We start from the raw sequence: 23,539 nt of genomic DNA on the forward strand, positions 1-23,539 counted from the left end.
TGTTGTCGTTGGGAATGGGTGTATACAATCTCAATTGAGTGGCTGAGAGGATGGCTTCTGTCTCACACACAGATTTTCCTTCCTCAAAGGAATGAAACTAATTTGCATCTCTCACAAGAATTATTCGCTGCTTCATCTTTGACATAAGTGCTCAGCCAAATGGCAGTTATTGCGAAGCCAGAGATTGATGATATCAATAGTATCCCCTCGAATGTATTGGTTAGGGAACACACCGTAGCAGTGCCTTAACACCACATCTTTCTTTGCATCATTGGTGGAAATGCCACATTACAACTAATGCGAACAATGGAACCTCCATCATTTTAAATGAAATATCGTCTTCTAGCTTTGTATAATTATTTCTGCTTTGGAAATGACATATACCCCCGACCAAACAAAAAAGTACACAATTGCATAGACATATGTCCATCAACTAATCCTGGCTTCTTATACTCTTGTTTTCTCGACCTTGTCTGCCTCCCCCTCCATGTCAGTCTGCAAAGATGTTAGACATACACACATAAGCTGCAGTGTCCTTTGCATCCAATCGCACTGCATGTTCAAAGGCCTGTCTTCCAAGCTCCACATTGCCCCACTTTTGACAGGCACCCAGCACAGTATGCCACACCGCAATACCAGGAAGGTGTGGCATCTTCTTGATCATTGCTACCGCCTTGTCTACATGCCCTGCACGGCCAAGGAGATCAACCATGCAACTGTGGTGTTCAAGAGTCGGGATGATGCCAAAGTCTTTGCTCATGGATTCAAAGTAGATTTGGGCCTTATACACTAGACCTGCATGACTGCATGCATTGAGAACAGTCATAAATGTGACCTGATTTGGCTGTATACCTTCTCCTATCATTCTGTCAAAGATATGGAAAACATTTTCACTTTCTCCGAGCTGAGCATACCCTGTGAGTAGAACATTCCACGAGACTACAGTACGAACTGGAAGCTTGTCAAACACGTCTCTTGTTTCTGCAAGTGAGCCATATTTAGCATACATATCGATCAAGGTGTTGCCAACAAAGGGGTCTCTTTCCAACCCCTTTCTCACAATGTCAGCATGTATTTTTTGGCCCTTGGCTGTGGTTCCTACACTACTACAAGCTTTCAAGCTGCAAACAAAAGTGACATCATCTGGAGAAACGCCCTCACGTTGCATCAGTTTGAAACATTCAAGTGCCTTCTCAGCATCCCCATATTCGGCATAGCCTACGATTAGTGCATTCCAGGAGACCACATCTTGAACTGGAAGCTTATCAAAAACTTCCTGTGCCTTTGTAAGTGAGCCACATTTAGCATACATATCAATTAAGGTGTTTCCGACAAGAAGGTCTCCTTCCAGTCCTTTCCTAGAGATCTCACCATGTATTTCTTGGCCCTTCTCTGTGGCTCCTATTCTGCCACAAGCTTTCAAGCTACAAACAAGCGTGACATCATCTGGAGACATGCCCTCACATTGCATCTGATCAAAACAGTAGAGTGCTTCCTGACTATGCCCATGTTCCACATATCCTGTGATTAGAGCATTCCATGAGACGACAGTTCTAACAGGAAGCTTGTCAAACACTTCCTGTGCTTCTGCAAGAGAGCCACATTTTGCATACATATCGACCAAGGTGTTGCCAATGAAGAGTTCTGTTTCGAACCCTTTTTTAGCAATCTCAGCATGTATTTCTTTTCCCATCTCTGTGACTCCTATGCTACCACAAGCTTTCATGCTGCAAACAAAGGTGACAGCATCAGGGCAGATGCCCTTGTGTTGCATCTGTTGAAAACAATCAAGTGCCTTTTCACCGTACCCATGTTCAGCATATCCTGCCATCAGTGCAGTCCATGAGACGACATCTCGAATTGGGAGCTTGTCAAACACTTCTTGTGCTTTTGCAAGGGAGCCACATTTGGCATACATATCAACCAAGGTGCTGCCGATGAGAACGTCTCTTTCCAGCATGCCAGTTCTGAAAAGCTCAGCATGTATTTGGCTGCCCCTTTCGGGATCTTTCAACTTGGCACAAGACTTCAATAAGGCCAAGAAAGTATACCCACTAGGATGTAGAGTATCATCCTCTTGCATTTTCTGGAACAGGGTGAAAGCACGTTGTGACTCCCCGCATGTAATATAACCTGTGATGAGAGAATTCCACGAGCATTCATTTCGATACAGCAGCCCATCAAAAACCTGCTGGGCATGATTCATGCTCCCAACTTCCACCAACATCAAGACGAGCTGATTCCCAAGTAATGCATGGGATTCCAGCCCATGTTTCCGCAAGTGGGCGTGCAAGCGCAATGCATGCCCTAGGCTACTCTTCATCCTGCACTTGTACAAGACACAAGCAAAGTCCTCAACCGAAGGAAGAGGAAGTATCCCTTCCTCCAAAGCAGGGAGTGCCTCCTCTAAGCTAAGCATCTTCCAATCACCAATATTATTGTTCTGAGGTTGTGCCTTCATGGCGCAAGTCTCTTCTTCTTTCTCTAGTCTTAGGGTGTGTTTAGCCCAACTTGGGTTGCAGCAGCTGTCCATCCATAGCGAGTCGTTGGTGAGTTTGTGGCGGAAATCTGGAGCCCTCGGGTTGGTCTGCAACACGACACAGGGTAGCCGAGATTCAGCGGGCGACGCGATCTTCCTCCGCGAAAATGGAACGAGAAGAAACGGCAGCACCCACTTACTTTGGTGTTTCGATTGTCCCACCACTGCGAGGGATCCCTGAAGTACTCCTTCCATAAGCGCTCTGTGCGTGCTCTTGGTGTTAATACTTCAGCTGCTTTCCGGCAAGAAGCCATCGCCGTTAAGCCATCATCCTAATACAAATCGCTTGCAAAATAGTGTACACCTCACTCTCTCCATATGGACGCATGTGTTACGCTTAACTCATCTCATGGTGGTGGTGTAATTGTTTCTTGTCTATCTATATCTATATTATTTTAAGGAAGAGTTTCACAAAGTTGCCACATGGCAAGAATTAGGAGGTTTAGAAAGGGGAAGAGGAGGTTTGGGTAGAACTTGAATTTGGAGTCTCAAAAGACGTGCGAAGCACGGGTTGCCCACTAGTCTCTCTTAGAGGGGGTTTATATACATCATGGTGAGTGAATCAAGACCAGCTTTTGGATTGCCTACCCATCTTGAAACTCAAGGCCAGCCCTTGGATCGCCTACCCATTTACATGCTTCTATGGCTGGAAATCGGCAGATTATGTGCACATCATGGAAAACTTTCCCATTTTCATTATCGACTGGGGTTATGGGTGGGCACATCATGGAAAACTTTCCCATTTTCATTATCGACTGGGGTTATGGGTGGGCACAAAGAATTGCACACGTACGTGGTGTTCTCCCTCCCTGGGAATGTCAATTCCGAGATCGATCTTTCTTTTGCCATTGCTTCACTTGGTTTAGATGAGGAATACCTCGTAGCATGATCATCTTCTAGCATGTTGTCATCTAAATGTATTCCTTCTTTGCAACATTGATCGAATGTTTTCGGATTGGATACAATGATCAAGTTGTGTAAGCTGTTATTCTTCAAGCCCATCATGAAACATCTCTTCAGTTGAATATCGTTTAATTTTTTCCATGACTCACAACGTGAGTCCAAGAGTTTTATCCTAAGGATAAAATCTCTAATGGATTCATTTGGTTGACGCTCAATTGAATAGAGTTCTATTACTGCACTCCACCGATCACCTTGTCTGGAAAAACCATGTATAAAGGCTGATTTCAAGGTTTTGAAGTTGGTCTTGATCGCTGGCATCATTACGATGAACCATCGACGAGCTTTTCTCTCTAAGCATAAGTTCAATGCATGTACCTTACTGAGGTGGTTGGGATTTCCAAAGGCTTCACATCTCTGTTCAAACATTTGAATGAATTGAATAGGATCTGTTGTTCTGTTATATTTACCCATAATTTTAAAAATTTGTATGGCCGTATTTTTATATGAATCACTGAGGCCGTATATGGAGTGCTCTTGTTGAAAGAGACTCACTGAGTCCTTGGGCCACCCCCTTTCCTAGACTAGGCAGTATGTCCAGGGTGTGGGCTTCCAAGAAAGGGTTGGTACTTATAGGATTTGCGGGAACGTTAGATAAGGGACCAAAGCCCGGTGGGATCGAAGGGATAAGGGGTGTAAATCTTAATGACACGCTTGTTATAGGCATGGCCAATGGTATTGGGAAGTGAATTTGTGGCATAGATCTCATGGCTTGAAGATGTCAGCCATTGGGTTCAGTCCTTGTGTGATCCTTGGCAATCCCTCCATCGTGGCCATATCAGAGTGCCTAAATGCTCCTTATTGAGCAAACACAGATTTTTTTTGTCTTTTTTATTCTCCCACAGCCCGTTTACAGCCTCAAGAGGCTTGGCGTACTCTTCGTTGGATCAAACGGGTGCCCGTTTGCCCTAATTAGCTTAGGCACTATACACACGTGAATGACCTCTGAGATAATTTTTTGAAAAAAGAATATGCTAGTAACTTCCCATATGGAAGAGGAGGTCCTAAAACCTATTTTCCATCACTGTCTTAAGACGAAAAATTTCAAGAATTTTTTCCCTGTTTCACAGCACGTTTTTGAGGGTGTTCCAAAAGAAATTTTGAAAAACTCTGTATGAGAGGGAGTTGTAGTATTTTTGGAGTACTACAATTTTGTTTCCCTAACTCGTTCGTGATTTTGTCGTTTAGACTCTCAAAAAGTACCCCGAATATTGCTCGTTGTCGTTTTCAAGCTAATTTTTATAATTTTCGTAGTTTTTAGGTTATTTTTTGCCTCGATTTCCGGGTTGAATTTTGAGGCTGCTGGTCGAAGGCCAAAATGGTCGATTTTGACTTCAGACGACCATGTCCAAAGTTGAAGAGCTCGATGTCAACTTTTCGATGAGCCCTAGAGTGCCTTCATATACGATTTAGGAGATACGGGCCTCCAAAGTTTCACACAATGAAACTTTAAATTCACACCGTGAACCGGACTTCACGGAAAATTTGTTTTTTTTAATGCCTGATTTTTCACAGCCAGAATTTTTCACCAGAATTTCTTTCACAGCCGGATTTTTTTCACTAGAAATTTTTTCATGGCCGGGGTTTTTTTTTTTGGAGTCTAGTAGGAAATATGAATTTCCCTTTTTTGGGGGGGAATGGGCATTTTTCCAAAAAGGTAAGTGGGAATCAAAAAAGTCAACCTTTTAAAATGACACCCTTTACACCTTCATAAATGACCCCCAAAATGGATAATTTTGACAATTCATGAGCATCTACTCATTGAATGCTCATTAGTCTTAATAAGTTATGTAAAAAAGTGATTAAAGATTAATCTAAGATTAATCTAAGATTAATCTTTTCACTAATCTTTCCCTCTTTTACACTAATCAAAGACTCTAATTAACCACTAATCCCTAATTAATTCACACAATTGAGCACATCATTGGATAGAGCAAGGGAATGCTAATCTTTGTGCATCAACAACTGTGTAAATTAATATAAAATAGGAGATTAATTAGACTCCTAATTATGGTCTCCGCTTTTAAGATAAAATTAAGCAAAGAGATTCAAATTTCTCCAATTGATGAAAAATGATATGACTAGGTGTTTTGATGCATCTAGATATTCTCAAAACACTCAAAAACACTAATTTCGACTACTCATATGATCCATTTAGACCCCAATTAACACATTTTCTAATTTTTTGGCCTTTTGAACAAGATTAATCACCCTTATAATGACAAAAACCAGTCCATTAAGAGAAATTAGTCAAATTCAAGGGATTTTTTTATGGTTTTAAGAAAGTTTTTTGAAGATTAAGCTACTCCTAATGCTTGCTAACATTCTATTCCAAACAATTTCAATAACAAATACACAATTAAACTAAAATTAATAATCTTAGGTCTATGTTTAATACTAAAGAGAGCTAACATTCACTAAAAATTGCATTCTATTGCATTGTTTAATGCAATGGATGCAAACTAAGCTTTAAGCTTAATAAAAACTATGTGCAAGCCCTAAGAACATGAAAAACTACCAAAACAATAACAAAAATAATAATTTAATCTAAAAATTAAGCAAAAAACATTCTTTTCAAAAACAAAAAAGAGAGCTATTCTACATCAAATCTCACACAAATCACCATCAAATCCACATATTTTTCATGGGAAACCATTAATCAAGATAATGGCAATGGATTATGCGTAGATTAGAGAAAAACGATGGAAAAAGTCAAGGGATGGCTCTCCGGCACAGCGGCGCCAAAAATGTTATGGCTCACCCTAACCCTACTTGCCAAAAAGTGATTACCTGGCGAACCACAACTGTCATGAGGATCTTTCCAATGGCCGAGCTCGTAACCCTTGAGGTCTCCAAGCTCTACAACTCCTTGAGAAGCAATTCCACCGCATCTCCCGCCGCACCGCGAGCGTTGTCACACCGCCGCGTTGCACTACGGGTCCTCGTCCCTCCTCTCACCTCACTTCACTCACACACACTCACTAGCATGTATTAGGGAAAGATATTAGCAAGAGGATTAGCAAGAGAAAGACTCAATTGCACAATGGGAGAGCATGTTGTATTATGAGAGAAATTCATTTATATACATGGCCACATAAGTGTTCACACTCACTTAAACTGTGGCCAACTGGGCACTTTAGGCTCATAAGAGGCCTAATGCTATTACAATGACTACTTTCATAATATATCCATGAAGTACATCACTTAGGACTTCATCCTATCTTGCTACCACACGCTTTGCCATAAATACTTCATCATACCATTACGGGCGCCCATCCAAGTTGTAGCTTTGGACACTATAGCTTCATATCTTGAATGTATGACCCTTTGGTGTATCTACCGTGACTCCTTGATGTAAGATAATGGCGGCAGCTCTTGTTAATCCTAAAATTGGATTAACAGATAGTAGCTTGGATTGTCACTCTATCATCGCCCTTTATGATTCTCTTGGATCTATGTTTATAGATTGCGACTCTCATGTTTTGGGACCTTGTCGAGTGGCAACACTCGTGATCACCCCAAAACTCTATGTGGTGTTGAGGTTGAATCCTCTCAAGCTATATGAATTGTTGCTCTCCTCTTGCTTGCATTGAGAGGGATAATTTGAATGCAGCCATCTCTAACACTTAGCAAGGCTTGCTAAGTGTTTTTGCTCTTGGTGGGTAGGGCCAGATGATGATAATCTCAAGAGGAAATCCCTGTACATATAATCAATGCCACAATCTGTGCAAAGAGGAGTCAATTAGGGTTGTCTTTGTGGAGTACTAGCTATGCTTTTATTCAAAAACATGGTGAGGTTTGTTGCAATGGTAGCATTGGTTGTTTAGCTCCTAATGAGTTGTTGTTTCTACTCCTAGGTTACACTATGGCTTGGTACACAATATTGTCACCATTGTGATGTAATGGATTAAGACCTGAGTGGACGGACTTTAGCTTTTAAGGGCTCAATGTAGAAAATTTATTGCTCTTCGCCCTCCTCAACTAGTTCATGGGGGTTATCCTAGTGGTTTCGCCATGGCCACATGATTCTTCCTACCACTTTCACTCTACAACCATCTTCCTCCTTACTCACGCTCCTAGGCATTATATCCTAAATAATAAAATCCTCTCCATACAAGACTATATACAAGAGATAGCTCCAATTATCATAGCTTGAGATCTTGGGGGGGGGAGAGAGAGAGAGAGAGAGAGAGAGAGAGAGAGAGAGAATGTAATCCTCTCTCTCTCTCTCTCTCTCTCTCTCTCAAGTTGGTCATCTTTGATGAGCAGGTTGGCCCTAAACCCTTGTAAATTAATTTCTTTATAATTCAAAAACTACCTGACCTTTTCTTTAATATTATCTTGGACGGAAACATGAGTGTTAGAGAGCTGAACAAACCTATACATTAGCCTTATAATAGAGTTACTTGCAACATTGGTTCAAATTCTAAAGTGTGAAGTCCTTGGTAACCTCATGTTTTTTTCCTTTAGTATTTTTCCAAATTTATTTCGATTCTTTTGCCTTATGCAATGCATGGATAAACACGTACATTGATAAGCTCTTCTTTTTCTTCTAATGAAGGTATACTATACTCTAGGGTTAGATCATATATGGTTAATATGAATAATGATGGCATGCATGTTAGAAAAACATACATAATCACCCATTTGATATGCAATATTGTTTATAGCTAACATTAAGAACATTATCATTATGAGAAGCAACATATGAATCACTATCTAGATAAGGTGCACTAGAATAACTAGCTATCCCCCTTCCCTTCCCTCCCCTCCTCCTTTGTCCCCCTCTATCTTCCCCCTTCCCCTTAAACTCCCAATTTGCATGGCGAAACTAGAAGCTTGAAATAAAATCTTTACCTTTTGGAAAAATTCAACATGATGCTATATGAAACCCATTTAGAATCACAATTAGAAAGCCACAAATCATGGTAAGGATGTGCAAATACAAAGAAAACAAGGTTCAATGAGAGCAAGCAATACAACTCACTGTACTTGCCCCATCTCCATTAAAAGGCATTTATACCTTGTAAATGAGATTTGGAAAATGGGAGAGACACTAGGACTAAACCTCACATGGAATTGACAAGATAGACTTTGACAAGAGCAATCATTTCTCCTTTTATCAACCATTTAAGTTTGACATAAACCTCTCACAAAACTAAGTTCCCAAGGACCACACATACTTTCCCAGCAATGAGTATATACACACAAGGGCAAGATAAACAAAAGAACATGTACAACATCCCCCCTAGATTCTTAAAGGTTGCTTCTTCAGAGTGATGTTAATAGGAAACCCGAGAGATTTGCTAGCATTGTACATAATCAAGAGGAGTAGTGCCAAGTTCAATTTACCGTGACAAACATGCTTTTCCAAGAGGATAGTATACATTGTAAGGTCTGCATCTCGAAGAAAACCAGTGTGACAATGTAATAGTTGGAGACTCTATGCAACTTGTCTCATAAAATACAACTCTTAACATCTTAAGTGTACAAAATGGGCAACTAGCCATGGTACCCTTGAATGTGCTTACACGCTTACAAGCCAAGGCATGAGAAACAGTCAAAAGGAACATAAAAGACGATACCTCAACCTATGGTAGAAGAACATGCTTTAAAAACAGAACCCAAAAGAAGGAGAAAAACCTTCTAAAACCAAGAAAAACAAAGGACAACAAACTGTCAAAACCAACCTGTCAAATTAAAAGCCAGGGAAAGGGAGACTGTAGAGGACATAAACCCAAAAGGGGACATAAACACAAAAGAGCCAAAAGCTATACATGATGCAAAAGCATCCACCTTAAAGACCACCACACAAACCTTGACACCCATATGTGTGACACAGGATACAAAAACCCAAAAGAAAATTCGATCTCGTCGCATGGGTAAACATAATGAAGAACTGACAAACCAAAGAAAGTCAGAGAATGAAACAAATTCTAGTACATCACTAAGTGAGGATGAAACAAGTTCTTACTCTTCGTGCTCAGTGCACCACATAGACCAATCAAGAAACTAGAACCCAACCACCCCAAATGGATAATGATAATCACATGACATATGCGGAATGCAAAAATCAAGCTCAGGAGAGCATGCTTAGCTTGGTTGAATGTCTTACAGGGTCACCGGTTAAGATTGAGCCTCATAATGCCAATCTTAAAACAATAACCAAAATACAAAGCACAGAGGAGTACCGCTTCCCCTTTCACGAGGAAGACATACTCTCTACAGAAGAGTCATTTGAAACAAAATGTACAGGATATTCAAAAATCTGCATTGGCTACATGATGTAAAGCCAATAGTGACAGGATATTCAGAAATCTGCATTGGCTACATGAAAGCCAATAGTGACAGGATATTCAGAAATCTTGTCAAACCATGCTCTTGGTGCTTGTTTTAAGCCATACAAGGCTTTCTTCAACCTGCAAACATGCTCGGGGTGACTCACATCCTCATAACAACTAGGTGGCTCTGCAACATATACACCTCTTCTTGCAAATCCCCATGCAATAATGCATTCTTTACATCCATTTGATGTAAAGACCATTGCTTTGACGCAGCCACTGCTATCACCACTCTCACTGTTGCCATCTTGGCAATTGGGCTGAAAGTTTCCTCATAATCAATGCATTCTTTACATCCGTCTGATGTAAAGACCATCTGAAAGTTTTCTCATAATCAATGCATTCTTTACATCCATCTGATGTAAAGACCATTGTTTTGATGCAGCCACTACTATCACCACTCTCACTGTTGCCATCTTGGCAATTGGGCTGAAAGTTTCCTCATAATCAATGCCATATGTCTGCGCATATCCTTTGGCTACCAATCTAGCCTTGTACCTGTTTATGCTTCCATCACTGTTATGTTTTACTTTGTACACCCACTTGCATCCAATGGCTTTCTTGCCTTCAGGTAATTGCACTAAATCCCAAGTCTCATTTCCATATAGTGCATCCATCTCCTCATCCATAGCTTTCTCCCCCCCAACACACATTTCCAACAGCCTCATTAATGCATGTGGGCTCTACAACCTGCACATCTTTTGCCATGTTTGCATAGTGATGTGCCACGTAACCATCATAGGTAAACCTTTGCACAGTATTCTTCACTCTCCCAGATCTTCGCAGCTTTGCATTCATGGCTTCCATAGCCTTCTTTACACTAGGTTTTCTCATAGCTAGTATCCCAAGATCCTCATCAAGGCTTATCTCTGAGCCACTAGACTCTCCATCAACATGAGAATGCCCTGCAAAAATGTTAGGCATACTAAGGGGCTCAACCACTTTCTCTTTGCCTTTATGTGATGTACTAATCACATTTGCAAGACTGGTATTATGATGCAGCCTGCTCTGCCACTCCATGGTCTATCAACTGAACCACTAGATGAGGACTCTCCTGACTTGTATTCTGTGCAACCACGTTTCCACTCACATCAGCCCCAACAGCTTCTTTTTCAGTAGCATACCAGCTGCTCATCTCATCAAAAACAACATCCCTGCTTACCCTCAACTCACGTGTAGCAGGGTTATAACACTTGTATCCCTTTTGCTCAAGGGAATACCCAATAAACACATTTTGCAGCTTTTGGATCCAGCTTAGTTCTCAGCTCATCTGGCACATGCACATATGCAATGCATCCAAAGACTTTCACATGAGACATTAGAAGAATTTGGAGCTCATTTTGGGGCCGTGTAAGAAATTCACTATTTTCTTATTTATCTTGCTCTTAAACTACGTAAAATAGTCACAACAGGTCCAAAACCGTCAGTTTGAGGCAATAAATATACTGTTGCTCACAAACAACGAGGTCTTATCATTAAAAGCTTTGAGAATATACCTTTTTTATAAGTTTGGCTCACACGTATGAACGATTCTTCTGTCAGTATTACATAACTAATCTCTCTCATTTCGAATTTAAAAATGTTTAGCGCCTTCTTCAACTTTCAAACAAAATAATATATAGTAAGAAAGAATACATCGCATTGTTGCGAAACATGGCAGAAGGAGAAACCAGTAGGAAACGACTTCATCATTTCCATGTCAACTTGGAACAATAGTATGCACCGATATTGAAGTGCCAAAAGAGTTTGCATCTATGCACTGAGCAAAGAGACATGCTGTGAAAAGGAGGTTTGCAGCATATAGACTTGTGGTGTGACGGAGGCATCTAACCAACATGCATCATTAGAAATTCAACACCTCCATTCTCTAATCTAACAACTCTATTGAAGTTTGTAGGCAATGGAGTAAATGGATTGTATGGATATGTCTCAGCTCAATGTGCTAATGCAAATATGTACAAGAATCTATATCTACGAGAGGAGGCAAACAGAAGGCAAGATAAGATAGAGTGTGTGGCATTGAAGCAACTTCTAGAAAATGAGAAGGAAGAACATAAAAAGACAAAGGCAATGCTACTGAAAGCGAGGAGAAAAGGCACTATATTAGGAGAGAGACTACGGAATAGAAAAATCCGGAACATTGCAGAGTTGAAGGCTAGCTCTGGAGGATGTAAGCGCAGAATTCAAAAAGCAAGGTATGACGATATCTCATTGTTAACTTCCATTAATAAGCATCCAAATTGTTTAAACAAATGAAGAAGCTCCAAAAAATTTCAATGTAAATCAATGAACTTTTAAAGGTGAGTTATAATTGTCTCATTGTATAATTGTAGATGTGTTTCTTTCTTGTTGTAGGGAAATTTTAAGGCTTGGTGAAGTAAATGAAAATTCCACTCTTGTTCCAGTGAAGCAAATGAAAGGTTTAGTCTCTAAAGTTGTCGTGCAGAGCTTGATAGATGAAAAAAAGTTCAAAAGGGTAAAACGTGATGCTGTTGAAAAGTTATATCAAAAAGTAGAGTCGATGTCGAAAAAATTCAAGAAGCCCTAGATATGAGTGGGGTGAGTAGAAAAGGATATGCTTCAATCTTTAACATCGTTTCTTCTACTCTCAAAGTTCATCGGATAAAACGTGTATTGTTACCCACCCCAGCAGTAGTGTGGCGCCAAAGAGGTCTTCTAAATCAGGAAATAGATGACTTCATTGGACAATATTTACATATCGAAAATGTATATGAAGGGGCCAAAGGAAGGACTATATATGACCCTTTGAATGATATTTTTGTGGAGCTGCAACAATTACAGAGAAGAATGGTGGAGTTTTATAACATACACTTGAGGAATGTAAAGGAGTTTTAAAGTTTGTTGTTAAGCTTGATGAATGTGAAATTGTAAAGGAAAAAAAGATAGAAAGAGTGACTATTACCTTGATGAATTGGGCACTTGATCCATCAATCACAAAGACCAATTCAAAGTACTTTAGTGTTCAATCAGAAAAACATGTATGGTGGTTGGGATCATTTGAGGTATGGATTTTCTTATTTTGGTGTTAGTATTTGTTGAATATACATGTATATTTTTTAATAAACTTCTACCATATATCATTCTATTGTAATGGCAGGTGAATACAGAGGACCATGAAACACTTAACTGGGTTTTTCAACAGACAGATATACCCTCAACTGTAAGGAGTCAAATTTTAGGGGGTCATCTTCATGTTCCAGGCAAAGGTGATTTTCAAGTAGAATGGCATATGGCAGGCGATCTTAAGACATTGAAGTGTATGTACAATATCAGTAAAGGGGGTAACTCCAAATCTCCTTGCTTGTATTGTAAACAACCAGCCCATGCCTTGGATTTCAACTTGTGGAGAAGAGCACCCAATAGGGACAACAAATTTTAAAGCAGTTCTTGATATTCCATTATGCAATGTTCACATTTGCACATTGCATGCATTGTGTAGAATTATTGAGAAACTTGTTTTTCTATATATTGGATTTGCCTGGAAACTTCGGCCTGAGGTGAAAAGAAAAGAGGCAATACAATCATTGGAAGCGGTATTATCAGAAATTGGTCTACATGGTGGAGATGTTCATATAACAAAAGATCTAAAGAAATCTACAGATGGTAAAGAGGTACCTATCAAGCCATCCATTGGTGGAGTAAAGGCCCGAAGGTTTTTATCACGTCCACAAAATACAACAAGAAAAGGGAGTAGACAATCACAATATGTATCCAGAATAAAATACAGTGTGTGGAAGCAAGTCCACAATGCAGTAAAAGATCATCAGGCAGATGGGATGGCACGAGATGTCAAGGCTGAGGTGTGGAAATCGTTGGACAAGCTATTTGTTTATTGTTGTAACAAAGTTTCTTGGAACAAAAATGATCAACAGGCATTTCAGAAAGAGGTTAAGAATTTCGGAAAGGCAATGAAGGAAGCATGGACAACCTGCAACATAACCCATTACATGGTGACAACACTAACTTCCACCCAATTGTTTAATTTTGAGAACAAAATGATTTGTATTTTCTGTGTTTTCTAATGCTAGACTCTTTCTATGTCCAAACAACATATTATCTCTACAACCATCTTCCATTCTTTGTAAAAAAGCATGGATGCCCTGTAATTTGGTCTACACAAGGAATGGAAGAATCACACTACATGGCCCGTAATGCTTTCTTTAGACATACACAACATTTTGGAGGAAAACAAAAAGGCAACAGCTTAAAGGAAGTTTTTCAATGGTTTTATCGAGGCATACTTCAAAAGATCAAAACCAAGAGAATGGTCAATGCATCTCAAGTCAAGATAGCCTTTCAAGTAGCTCAGAAGCAGAGAAGACAGAAAATTTTAGAGAGTTCAAATTCAACAGAGAGACATGCTGAATGGAGAAAATCAAAGGTCTTTGTAGATCACAAATCGGTGGATAGAATATAAGTGTAAATGTTGTGTATCTCATAATCTCATAATTGAAAACACTTCTCAAATTTTGATGCATAGAAATACAGAATGTGTGTTTACAATTCCTTTGTGGTGGATGCAGAAGAATACAAGTGTAAAAATTGTATACCGCATAATTAAAAATAGTTCTCAAATTTTGATGCATAGAAAATACAGAATATAAAAGATACAGCAGAAATAAATTGTTGTTCTATGCTAAATATACAATGACAATCATCTTATAGCTAATGGCCTCAGGGTTTCTCCCAAGGTCTACCAATGGGAACCCTCCCTTTCACTTTACTTGGAGACTTCTTTTTCTTCAATGACACCACAGTGCTCTGAGATCTTCCTTGTTCTGGTGAGGTTGGTTCTCGGCACTTTCTCCTTCCTCCAATTTCTCTGGTGATCCCAATAGTGCTGGCTCTCGGTTCCGTATAAGTTTGTGCTTGCCATAAGGCTCGAGACTGAGAGGATTTTTTACACCAGCAACGAGCGCATAGGCAGTATATGATAAAAAATATCCTGCTCTAGAGCACTGTTTTCCGGAATAATAACCAAAAATATGTAAGGCAGACATCTTCTCTATCAATATCACTTTGTCTGCAGACCATGAAAGGGAATGGCCACCCAGGGCCTCTGACATACACTTGAAAAAAAAAAGAATTATTGCTTCCCCATTGTTGCTCATTGTCCCATGGTATATTAACAATTTGGCAGTACATAATCTGCAAGGAAATGGGAAAGACTTGACAGTTTACCCAAGCTAGCAACTCTGCTTCCTTTGGACCTCAAGAGGAAGGTTTCATCTTCAATATCTAACTGCATGTAGACAATATTATCATATTACCTAAATGGTCACTAGAACTCAAAAACAGGGATTGAAATATCACAAAAGTACACAAATAGGATGCCATTACCTTCATATTCTCATCCTGCTCAAGCAAGTTCTCTTTCCACGATGAGATACTATGTTCTGATGTCTGCTCAGAATTATGTGCCAGAGCTGAGCTTCCAGTGAGATTCATACAGGCTTGTACCTCTTTAAAGACTTCATCATCCACCTCTTGAAAATTACTTGCCTCCTTAAAACACATAGAAAGTTCCAATGTAGGATTGAACTTGTCTTCTAGGTCCAGCAAGGGATCATCATCTATCATTACCTCCTTGTCCCCACCTTGCATGATTGAGCTATGAGGCCAAGTGCATAGTCCTCTCTTAGATTGAAAATGCACAATATGTCGTTTAGGAAAACATATTCTCTACCTTCTATCTTGAATGATGGAAGGATGGGAACAGCATAACTGGAACTATCAAGCTCAATTTTATCCACTGTAACTGCATCTCTTAAAGTCTCTGATTTCAGAGATATAAGATCAAGTGCTGCAATAGCAAACTTCTCCTCCTCTACATTAATGATTTGCTCCTCATCTTGAAGTTCTTCACTCTGCTCACTTGCCATCTCCTCCTCCTTTTCCTCATACTCTTCCAAGTCATGTTCTTGAGTAGACTTTTCAGAAACACCAAGCTCAACATAATGTAAATAAATGGCAAATGCAAAGCTCTCCTCCAATATCCTACAGCCCCTCTTGTGGAGATTGCAGATACCCTTGAAGTATCAAGGTAGAACATCAAATCTCCTGTTCAATTGATACCTCAGCTTATCACTTTGGCATGTCCTTGATATGCACAAAAGTTTCATCCTTATTCACAATCCTTCCTTCAGCTGTCATCTGTCTAAACACCTCAAACTGTTCCTCCAAAAAGTGCTTGTGCTGAGCCACAATGTCAGTCAATTTGAAAGCAGTGTTGAACATCCTGTGAAATGTTGGATACTCCTTTTGGGCATTGGACTTCTGGAGAAACTCAAAAAGCTGTAGGTCTGGTGACTTTTGCTCTTCCAAAAGCTTCCTTGGCTCACCAGATTTGATTACTTCTTTGCTACCAGTACTCGGCTTCTTAGCTGTAATGCAAAATACAATAGCAAAAATAAAAAATAATTCTAATTTTCTCAAATAAAGAGGAGTAACTTCAAATATTTCTCACCTGGACTTTTCTCATCTTTGATAGAGTATTTTGACAAGTCCAATGTTCTCTTGACAAGAGCATTATCCAAAACTGTACATGTTGCCATATATATATAGGCAGTGATGTGTGTGAACACACTTAGGACCGCCGGGGCACTTTTTCCCTCTTTAGGAGGTTTTTCCCCCCGGCTTATATATACGCCCATCCTTCTAGGGCTAACTTATCTTTTGTACATTGACATAATCTAATACACTTTGTGTTGTGTGCATTCTTGCTTCTTCTTCTCCAAGCTTTGTGTACTTTCCTGCAACCCTAATTCCAACAATTGGTATCAGAGCAGGCATCGGCTCCCAGGGCTATGCCGCTAGCACCCTCCGACTCACGTTCTCCGATTGAGGTGAGCTTTCACGAGCGCTTGCAGGTCCCTATACTCTGCAAATGAGCCCGTAGGACAGTGCATTCTCAGAATTTGCATCTGAGGTCGTTTCGGGCTCCGTTTTTGCATTTCAAGTTCTGCATAGGTGTTTTCGTCATTTTCTGCAAAAATTTTGACAGTGCAGTTTTTTGCAAAATAGGCATCAGTTTCAGTCAGTGGCCCCATGGCTGATAACAACAATGATGTATTTCGCATGTTATCTGTGCTGATGACAAATTGGATGGAGACAGCAACTATCCACTTTGGGCATACATGATGCAGCATGTTTTGGTTGCAAAAGGAGTGTGGAACATTGTGCAGGGTATGGATGTACGTCCAGGTTCTGTGGATGTAGGATCTGTTGAGGATGTTGCAGGTTCTAGCAGCTCTACTGTTGCTGCTGTTTTACCCACTGCTGAACAAGCTCGTTGGGATGGTAAAGATGCGCAGGCTCATGCCTTGATTGCACTTTCTGTCAAACGTAACATCACCCCACGTATTCGTTCAGCTAAAACAGCAAAACAGGCTTGGGATATTCTAGCTGGTTTGTATGCAGGTCGTAACGAGGCAAAAATACCTTACCTGCGTAAAGAGCTAGAATTGAAGATTATGCAAGAAGATGATAACATGAATGTTTTTCTTGCTGAGATTAAAGATCTCAAAGAACAGTTAATTTCTGCAGGTGAGATTATTCCTGATCATTCTCTTGTGCAGACTGTTCTTGATGCTTTACCTGAGAGACATATCAGACTTTTTCTTCCACGTGGAGACTTCTTAATGAGGACAGACTTGATGCTGTCAAGTATGATACTTTAGTCAACAAGCTCTTGCAAGAAGCGCAGTCCAGGCAAAACAGGGCCAGGCAGCGTGCAGTTGATCAAGCATTTATTGCTGCCCACCAGCACAGCAGAGAAGAAGTGGCAAGGCAGCCCCTTCCACTGTTTCTTCTCCTATTAGTAGGCCTACAACTTCTTCTCCTTCCACAGGTAGCAACAATAAGTATGAGAAGGCTCTTGATAAAGGCAAGAAAAAGACCAAGTGCAACTATTGTAAGGCAAATGATCATGTCATTAAGAATTGCCCTAAGCTAAAGGCTAAAGAGGCAAAGAAGAAAGAGTCAAATGCAGCCACAATAGCGGATGCTTCTACAAATACAGATTCTGCAAATGTTGTGCAGGATACAAAATGGGCGTTTAGCGTGTATTGCCAGTATGACCCATCTGTACATGATGCATGTTTGGCAGTTTCTGTTGACTCTCATGTTTGGTATTTTGACAGTGGTGCTACAAAGCACATTACCTCGCATCGTGATATGTTCACTTCTCTTGAGGCCATCCCTAATGGGAATACTATCACATGTGCCAATAATGCTTCTTACCCAGTGAAGGGCATTGGTAAAATTATGCTTACGGCTGTAAATGGCAGCGCTTTCACACTTTCAGATGCTTTGTATGTGCCACGGATAAAGAAGAATCTATTGTCTGTCTCTGCGCTTGCTAGACTTGGACTTGTAGTCAAATTTGTGGATGGCAGATGTACTATTCATGATTTGACTTCTGGTGATACGATTATTGTGTTTGGCACCTTGTTTTGTGGGCTGTATAGGCTCAATTCTTATGAAAAGTGTGTGGAAGATTCAGCAAATGCAATTTCTGATGAAAAGGCAGTTTCAGATGCAAAACTATGGCATGCTCGTTTTGGTCATCTGAACTTTGCTAGTTTGCTGCATTTGCAGAAATTTGATATGGTTGCTTCATTGCCCCCTCTTGAGGCACCATTGAAACATGTTTGTGAAGGCTATATTTTGGGCAAAATGCAGCGTTCTGCGTTTCCAAAGGATGGTTCTGTGCGGGCCACTCGCAAATTGCAACTTGTACATAGTGATGTATGTGGGCCTATGCAAACTCCGTCATTTGGTAAACACTTGTACTTCGTGACTTTCATTGATGATTACTCAAGGCATGCATGGGTATATCCACTGAAGGCAAAGTCCGAAGTGTTTTTGTGCTTCAAACAGTTTTTGCTTATGGTTGAAAATGTATCCAATTGTTATGTGGGCACCCTTCGTTCTGATCGAGGGGGAGAGTACATGTCTAAAGAGTTTGATGTATTTCTGGCTAGTCGTGGGATAAAACACCAATGTACAGTGCCGTATACCCCTCAGCAAAATGGTGTTGCTGAGAGGAAAAACAGGTCACTTATGGAGATGGCACGATGTATGGTCAAGAGCCAAGCTTTGCCACATGCGTTTTGGCTTGAGGCTGTCATGTGTGCTGCATATGTACTCACAACAGGTGTCCCACTAAGGCCTTGCAGTCTATTACTCCATACGAAGCTTGGCATGGCAGGAAGCCTTCTATTGGTCACTTGCGTGTCTTTGGTTGCTTGGCCTATGCTTTAGTGCCTGTGCAACAACGCAAAAATTTGGATGATAAGGCTGTTAAATGCATTTTTGTCGGTTACAGTGCTGAGAGCAAGGGTTACAGATTGTATCATCCACAGTCAAAGCGTATCTTGATTAGTCGAGATGTTGTTTTTGTGGAAGATGCTGTGCAGCCTTTGTTATCATGTACCAAAGAGACAGGTGTGAGCTCACGGGATGTATTTGATACATTGTTGCCTTTGTTTACAGGTGGGAATTCAAATGTAAGTCCTAATGAGGTAAATATTCAGCCTATGCAGATTTCAAACAAAAACATAGATCAGCCTATTTCTGATGCAGATTTACAGGATGTAATTCATGAGGATAGGGCTGAAAATGAGCAGGCTAGAGGTATGCCAAAATGGCTGGTGCAGACCTTGCGTGATAGTAAGATTGATGCACCTATGACTAGTCGTACTCGTTCAAGTTTTCAGCATGCCTCTTATACATCAGATTGTTATGCTTTGGCTGTGTCTAGTATGTGTGAAGAGGAAGAACCTCTTTCATTTGTTGATGAGGCACAAAATTTAAAAAATTGGTTGGCTGTAATGTAAAGTGAATATGATGCTATAATGAAGAATGGTACATGGTCTTTGTGTGATTTGCCTATTGGTAAAAAGGCCATTGGATGTAAGTGGGTTTTTAAGTTGAAACAAAAGCCAGATGGTAGTGTTGATCGCTATAAGGCTAGACTTGTTGCAAAGGGTTATGCTCAAGAAAAGGGCATTGATTTTGATGAGACCTTTGCTCCCACTTGTCATATGACTACCATTCGTAGCATTTGTGCATTGGCAGCTCATAATGGTTGGAATGTACATCAGCTGGACATAAAGACTGCATTCTTGAATGGAGATTTGCATGAGGAGGTATATGTATCACAGCCTCGTGGTTTTGTTCAAAGAGGGCAAGAAAACAAAGTGTGCAGGTTGAAAAAGGCTTTATATGGTTTAAAGCAAGCTCCACGAGCTTGGTATAAAAAGATACATGCATATTTGACTACACATGGGTTTCAGAATAGTCCAACAGAAAGCACTTTGTATGTTAAACGTGTGGATGGTGTACATCTAATCATTGCTCTCTATGTCGATGACATGCTGCTCACAGGACCAAATGAGAGTCATATTGCTGATTTTAAGGCTGATTTGAATGCCTCTTTTGAGATGTCAGATTTGGAGCATTTGCATCATTATTTGGGGATACAATTTAAGCAGTGTGATGGAGGTATTGCTTTGTGTCAGACAAAGTATATTGAGACATTGTTGCGGAGATTTGGCCTTGAAGACTGCAAGCCTATTGCTACTCCAATGGAGACAGGTTTGAAGTTGAGTCTTCATGATGCTGGAGATCACTTTGATGTCACACTCTATCAGACAGCTGTTGGTTGCCTCATTTATGTATGCATTACGAGGCCGGACATTCAGTTTGCAGTCTCACAGGTGAGCAGGTTTATGCATAGCCCAGGGTCTCAGCATTAGGCAGTTAAATGCATCTTTCGCTACTTGAGTGGCACCATACATCTTGGGTTGTTTTATCCCAAGGAAGAATCGTTGCCGCCAGATTTGCATGCTTTTTCGGACTCAGATTGGGCTGGTTGCTATGACACAAGAGTGTCCACAAGTGGTTTTTGTTTCATGCTCGGTAGCTCATGCATATCTTGGTTGAGCAAGAAGCAACCTACTGTGGCCACTTCGAGTTGTGAAGCTGAGTATAGGGGAGCTTTCACAGCTACAGTTGAGTGTGTGTGGCTCAGACGGCTTATGGTGGCTGACTTGGGTGTTGGATAGGAGTCTGCCACCTCTATCTTCACTGACAGTCAGAGTGCATTGGCAGTTGCGAGAAACCTAGTTTTTCATGCTCGCACAAAGCACATTGAGGTGCATTATCACTATGTCAGGGAGAGACTCTCAGCAGGAGAGATCAGCTTGGCCTATGTGCCAACACAGGACAACCTCGCCGATCTTTTCACAAAGGCGCTTCCTCGTGAGAAGTTCGAAGCTTTCCGCAAAGCTTTGGGCTTGCTCCCCTTTGTGGACTGATCTACTTCGGGCATGGCACTCCCCTATACATGAGTGCCAGCTCTCGTTCACACCATCACTCCCAGGGGGGATTTGTTGCCATATATATATAGGCAGTGATGTGTGTGAACACACTTAGGACCGCCGGGGCACTTTTTCCCTCTTTAGGAGGTTTTTTCCCCCGGCTTGTATATACGCCCATCCTTCTAGGGCTAACTTATCTTTTGTACATTGACACAATCTAATACACTTTGTGTTATGTGCATTCTTGTTTCTTCTTCTCCAAGCTTTGTGTGCTTTCTTGCAACCCTAATTCCAATAGTACATGCATATAATATATCGGTATTGATCAGAACATTAGATAATATTTTAGTTGGAAAACGTGATTTTGACATGTCTTTGCAGAGAGCATTGAAATCGCGTTTCATTGCGAAAATTCTTTGTATGCCTTAGAACAATTATACCAGCATATGTAATTAATGGAGAGGACATAATAGAAATTAGTGAGGTATTTGCTAGAAAACGTGATATTATGCCCAACTAAAGCAAAACCATCCTATTTCGCGTTTTCCATCAAACCAACCTTTCGATATTGGAACATAAAGTTCAGTTTCAGATGCTTTCATTACATAATAAAAATGGAGATCAATTAGAATAGTACCTCTTTTTCCTCTGTCCATGCCCTCCAGACAAAAGTGTATGAAGACTGATCTTGGAAAGGTGTGGTTTAGGGTAGTAGCAGAACTGACCTAAAAAAGGTGTGGTTTAGGGTTGTAGCAGATAACCTGTGTGGGTTATAGCAGATTGTCTGTGAGGCGAACGTTTGCAGATGGTGGATTGAGTGAAGGGGATGGTGAAATTGGTCAGTAGATGGTTGATGTGGAGGAGAATGCAAAAGGACACGAAAAAAGAATCTGCACAAAAACCAAGGACACATCATCATGACGCACATGGCAAGTACCGTTGATTACACGTGTTGCATTTATGGTGGCACGTGCCATGCGGGCGTGAATTTCGAGGCATAAAGTATACAATGTGCTAGTATACTTGCCCTCCTCACATGTCTCTTCAGTACAACATCTCCTCCACGGAAAAGGCGTTCTATAGCATTCAGCATCTCCTTCTCCGACTGAAAGATACCATCATCATAGCCCCAACCCAACCGAAGTCAAGTACAGAGCATTCTGAAAGGATTGCAGCAGCAGAGAGGGTATAGTCCTTGAAAAACTGAAACCCTATTATTTTATTCCTTATATATATTCGATGAATAGACAAGATAAAAAAAATCTTTCAAAAAATGAAGTCTATATAGATTTTGTCGGGAAACGCGATTTCCATGGGTCTTTGCTTGGAGAACCTTGAGAATTGCGTTTTACTGTGAAATTTGCATTTAGGCTATTCTTTCATAAAACATTACCATAGCTATATAGGAATAATTAGTTATTAGATAGTACAAATGTTTTAGTGGGAACACGCGATATGAACTTATTTTCCATCAAATGTTTCGAAATCTGATTAAAAAGGCTATAAATAGTGATTAGTGAAACAAAGGGTTATTAATTGACTAATTACTCTCTCAAGTTTTACAATTGGTCTAATTCCTTTTACATGGAGTTAGTAGACATCATTGCTAAGCTAATGAATGCCTCGTCCCTCAATTTGGACAAGAATTGAAGAAATTAGAGCACTTTTCCTACTGGTTTTATTGGTTTTTCTTAAAACAGATAAGGGCATTTGATATAACAGATAAGGGAATTTGATATTTTTGGTATGTATGCACCTTGGTTGGTGTTAATATGCAACATTGATCTTGTTCAGGTGTCAATGCAAGTTATCCACACTTGATTGAACCACTATATTGCAATTTGAAGCATTTGGAAGCCTTGGAAAGCGTGCCAAAACAGGGTATTTTCGAACTGAGTATGCCAGTTCAATTTGAATGCAATCAGTGTGATTTTCTACATCAACAGTGAAGTTGTTTGATTACTTTGGAGTATCTGGGACACTTATTAGAGTGTGTATGAGTTGAGGAAGGCTCATTTACAGAATTGGACGTGTGCAGAAGGTGCATTTACATTGAGTAAATATGTCAGACAACCCAGTACAGATTGTGGGTGAGAAGTTGGATAGAAAGAACTTCCAGGCATGGAAGTACAGGATTAAAAGCTTTTTGAAAGGAAAAGGATTTTGGAATCTCGTTTACAGGTGCAGAGCTAAAGCCGGTGGATCTACCCTAGAAACTAGTTGGACTTGGTCAGAGACCTCCCTCACCTATAAATAGATCCTTAGCCCTTTGTAAAAAAATATGTGAACTATACCATATTATATTGAAATAATGATACTTTCTATTATCCTCTAAAAATCCTCTACAATTTGAA

At 40.3% G+C, this 23,539-nt stretch overlaps 1 protein-coding gene across 1 annotated transcript; it reads right to left on the reverse strand.

Moving 5' to 3' along the window:
• Positions 1–343: 343 nt before the first annotated feature.
• LOC147636421 (putative pentatricopeptide repeat-containing protein At3g01580) lies at positions 344–2,880 on the reverse strand. The gene is made up of 2 exons (XM_086801861.1): positions 2,680–2,880; positions 344–2,587 (listed from the first exon to the last, which is right to left on the reverse strand). Exons 1-2 carry the CDS (start codon positions 2,791–2,793, stop codon positions 491–493), a joined length of 2,211 nt encoding a protein of 736 aa, XP_086657987.1. The 5' UTR covers positions 2,794–2,880; the 3' UTR covers positions 344–490.
• Positions 2,881–23,539: the final 20,659 nt, after the last annotated feature.

This window comes from Cibotium barometz, chromosome 8 (assembly GCF_041138505.1).
Source record: "Cibotium barometz isolate CiBa-2024 chromosome 8, ASM4113850v1, whole genome shotgun sequence".
Lineage (NCBI taxonomy): Eukaryota > Viridiplantae > Streptophyta > Polypodiopsida > Cyatheales > Cibotiaceae > Cibotium > Cibotium barometz.

Excerpts from the sequence above, each read along its gene's own strand:
- LOC147636421 (XM_086801861.1), bottom strand. The coding sequence starts at position 2,793 with ATGGCTTCTTGCCGGAAAGCAGCTGAAGTATTAACACCAAGAGCACGC. Across the intron at positions 2,588-2,679 it reads GGGACAATCGAAACACCAAA|ACCAACCCGAGGGCTCCAGA; the intron begins GTAAGTGGGTGC and ends GTCGTGTTGCAG.